General features: G+C 35.1%; 1 protein-coding gene across 1 annotated transcript; it reads right to left on the reverse strand.

Annotated features, from left to right (window-relative positions):
• Positions 1 to 268: 268 nt before the first annotated feature.
• Positions 269 to 1,738, reverse strand: LOC127840641 (5-hydroxytryptamine receptor 4-like). Its single transcript, XM_052369053.1, has one exon. The coding sequence runs from the start codon at positions 1,736 to 1,738 to the stop codon at positions 506 to 508; it is 1,233 nt and encodes a 410-aa protein (XP_052225013.1). The 3' UTR covers positions 269 to 505.
• Positions 1,739 to 4,195: the final 2,457 nt, after the last annotated feature.

The raw sequence follows: 4,195 nt of genomic DNA on the forward strand, positions 1-4,195 counted from the left end.
AAAAAATTGTCCTTCTAACCTTAATACGCGGGACAAATTTTTTGAGGTCGTCCAAGAAGTATTGCGTACAATTTGTAAACTTGAAATCTATCATTTACTCAAATTAAAAGACGTAACTTAACATAAATTCATGTTAGGAAAACTTAAACACTTGTAATGTCATTCTTAAAGGGGGAAATATTTAATTTTGATATGAACTGTGTTTAAAAAAATGTCTACATTAGATCAAAATTATTTTTTAATCAAATATAGGTTTGTTAAATAACCTATACATTTAAAGTTTGAATTAGCAAAAATTACGGGATTTCTCCAAGCAAACAACAAGTATATAATGTATAATCCGTTTACCTGTTTTAGTAAAGTATTAAAAATGATGTATGCATAATGCTTTATCAACTGTATTCTTTATATCTTGTTAAAACAAGAGATGATATATTTTCCAAGTTTTCGCCTTTTCCTCTTTTATGGACAGATCAGATCACGTGTCATTTACCTCTTACGTTCGTCACAAGTCGACGTTGAAATTTATTTGGCTGTGTGGTATGGAATGGCGTCCGTTGTGCAAGTTTGAGTTAGAATTGGCGGACGCCGAATGGGACATTTCCGCGCATAGCGTACTGGGAACGACGTCATCCTGGAACTCGCTGATGCCACGGCACACTTTGCATGACAGCAGGCGTCTGAACGCCATCTTGTAATGCCTGTTGAAATTGTAATATAGGAACGGATTTAACGTGGAATTGATGTAACCTAACCACAGCGCTACGGCCCAAATATTGTAGGGGATTTTGTAGCCTATGAACGGATCGATTATGTTCATGATAAAGAAAGGGAGCCAACATATGAAGAAGCAGCCCATGATGATTCCGACCGTCTTAGCGGCTTTGGTCTCATGCTTTAACTTGCCCTTCCGATGGTGTCTATGCGCGGATAGTTCCAAACTTCTTATTTGCATCGCTTGCTTTCTGGCGGTTCGGAATATATACACATTGCATATTACAATGAAAACAGTCGGAACGTAGAAAGCTATGGAAGAGCATATAAGCGCGAATCCTTTGTTGACGATAAAAGTGCACTGGGAAGGATCTTCCGGTGGAAAGGCGCAGTTCACATAATCCTCTATTCCAATATGATTCCATTCTAACAATATAGGCACAAATGAAATTAGAATAGGCACACTCCAACAAAATGATAGCATTAATATTACCTTACGTCGAGTCAATAGCTCGTGAGTAAATGGCCGACATATGGCGAGATAGCGGTCTATTGCTAAACCTGAAAGATTAAAAATGGACGTTGTAGTGAACATGACGTCAAAACTGGACGTAATAAGACACCATGTTCGACCTAATTGCCAGTTTTTATTATTGAACTGTTGATAAATTCCGAAAGGCATCACTAATATTGCAACCATAATATCGGCAATAGCGAGCGAGACAACGAAAGCGTTAGTCACGGTCTGCAAACGTTTATGTGTTAACACTGCTACGATAACCATGACGTTCCCCAACATAGTTAAACACGGAAATAGGAACAAAACGGCCGATATTATATATCTTTCGATTGGCTCGTACATCGCTGGGGGTCCTGAGGAACTGTTGAGGAGTTCCACGCAGCGCGCAGACGCTGTGGGTGTGACGCTAACGTTGAACGTTGACGTTGAACTTGCGTTAAATGCTGGCGTCATTAACGTTATTTCGCCCAAAACGGCTGAATAATTGTACACGACTGTTGTCATCGTGACACTATTTGTTTGCTGTAATCAAATGTTGATGTTTTAATAGTGCATTTGTATAAATGTTTGCATTAAACTTCGTTACATCAGGCCATTACACACATTTTAGAGGAATCCAATGGTTCTCCGATAACATCTCATAATGTACTAGAAAACGATATTTTGCATGGTCTTCTTGAGCGCACTGCTATACCCTACACAACAATTAAATAATTGTATTATCTAATTGCACTGAGAAAAGTCAAATACTTGAACTTGGACAGCCATTTTGAAAAGAGATGAAGAAATGTGTGCTAATTCGCAACAAGTATATACCATTTACCTTTCTATTGACTGAACTACATAGTTAAGGTTTTGTTTATTCGCAAAGACGAATTAAGATATCCGAATATGCCACGAATGTTGCGTAAAGCGACAAATTGTATAACTCAATCGCTAGGCGTTAAACTTTATGCAGAACCAATCAAGAAAAAGTAGGCTTCTGAAGGAGTGTGCAGTGTTTGTCGCTGCAAGCTCTGTCGGAATCAGTGACATCTACCTGAAAATAGATACAGGAAACTGATAATGTAATGTGACGGGACATTGGCACTTAAGTACGATAGAATGTGCTATGATTAAACGAAGATTTGCTATATATAGCTCATTTTAAAAGTAAAAATATGTTATATTTAAAGAAAGAGCGACTTAAGCTACACACACAGGAGCGAAATATAATTATTTAGTTCTTTAATTGATGAAGTGTGACCAATTGCTATGCAGTCTTTCTATAAGAAGTATATTATAAGGTAACACTATACAAAACTGGTTACATGACAACATTGACGACGAGATATGAACTACTGACTGTAATAAAGTTCACATTTTTTTCTAACTGGTCACTTTAATGTTGTTGTTATTTTAAAACGAATCGAAGAAAATGATAAAAATAATATACACATAGCATATAGCGTATATATACTTCACGATGACATGCTAAACTGTTGCCATTGAAATTTTTTTACGAGGCGCTTTAATGGCGGATTATCAGACGTCTTTAGATGTCATGACATCAACCGCACCAATGTCTTTATTGGGCTACATGCGTAATTCCAGTGATGTCACTTTAAATAGTAATGTTAGCGAGATAATACATCTAAATAGTGTATCATTTAGGTTGTGCGCTATTACGCAATACAGATACAAACATCAGAAGGATGCAATCGGAAAAGGAAAGGCAAAACACATGTGCATAGCATACGGTGCATTAAATGTTATTTACAATAAACTATTAAACACATTCCTTGCATATAAAATAACCACCTTCTATCTATCAAAGTACTTTCACCAACCGAATTAGGAAAAATGATCGTGATAAATCCTGAAATTGAGAAAATTCGCGTTTTAAAATATTATAATAAGGAAACCGGTCTATTTCTTTTTTTGCAAGACATGTCAGTAATTTTCGCTTTCATGAATTTATGATTTTTTAAACATTACTAAATTGTAATAGGAATCATAAACACAAGAGGATTACAGGTTCTATCTCCGCCCCGGCCACTTAACTTGTTAGGACATTGTTAATGAAATTATTTCTAGATATTCCACTTAATCTGATTCAAGTAGGGCTTTGTAAGTTACTGACATAAGTATGTGCATCTAGTACTGGTGCACAAGTTGGTAAACTGATTGCCTTGATATAACTGAATTTCTGCTTAAATTGGCAAAACAAAAAATACACAAACTTACACAATAACCAACTTGCATGCTTTCTAACACCGACTCAAACTGTATTGAAAATATATGCAATATATTTTTTTTTATAGATCTTTGCAATCGCCAACTTTGCTACATGCTACATCCGTTCCCGTGATAAAAATTTGATTAATGTATAGCATTTCCCAGTGGGATGCTCTTCGAATAACGAAGCCAATGTTCTGGTTTTACTATGAAGTTTTGTATGAGCATATTACATATACACGCCATGTTATCTTAACATTAAATTAAAACAATCTTGATATATAAATACAATATAATATTGGTGTTGGTAATTCTTCTAACTATATGGATCCATAAAATATTACACATGATAAAAGATAAATACTAACATTTGCATACTTATTTGTAATATATAAGATAGTGAATTGTATCGAATAATCTTACATAACGTTAGCGCACGAAATACTCGATACAAATACATGTACATTTCTACTGAGCATTCGAATACCGGACATCACGTTGCAAATGATTTGGTTGTTATTATTAATGAATCAATAATAATTGTCCAAAGATTACACATACATAATTATATATTACATCCCGCTGGGTAATGCAATCTGCTCCTGTATTACAATCCACTAAAGAAACGCAGGTAAATTGTGCGTATAATAACTAAACGAATATTGAATTGTATACAATAATTCATTTTGTTCTCACTACAACAACAATGATCGCGTCCAATTAATGCTTAAAGTAAAGCTTTGT

Source organism: Dreissena polymorpha, chromosome 8, assembly GCF_020536995.1.
Source record: "Dreissena polymorpha isolate Duluth1 chromosome 8, UMN_Dpol_1.0, whole genome shotgun sequence".
Classification (NCBI taxonomy): Eukaryota; Metazoa; Mollusca; class Bivalvia; order Myida; family Dreissenidae; genus Dreissena; species Dreissena polymorpha.

Excerpts from the sequence above, each read along its gene's own strand:
- LOC127840641 (XM_052369053.1), bottom strand. The coding sequence starts at position 1,738 with ATGACAACAGTCGTGTACAATTATTCAGCCGTTTTGGGCGAAATAACG.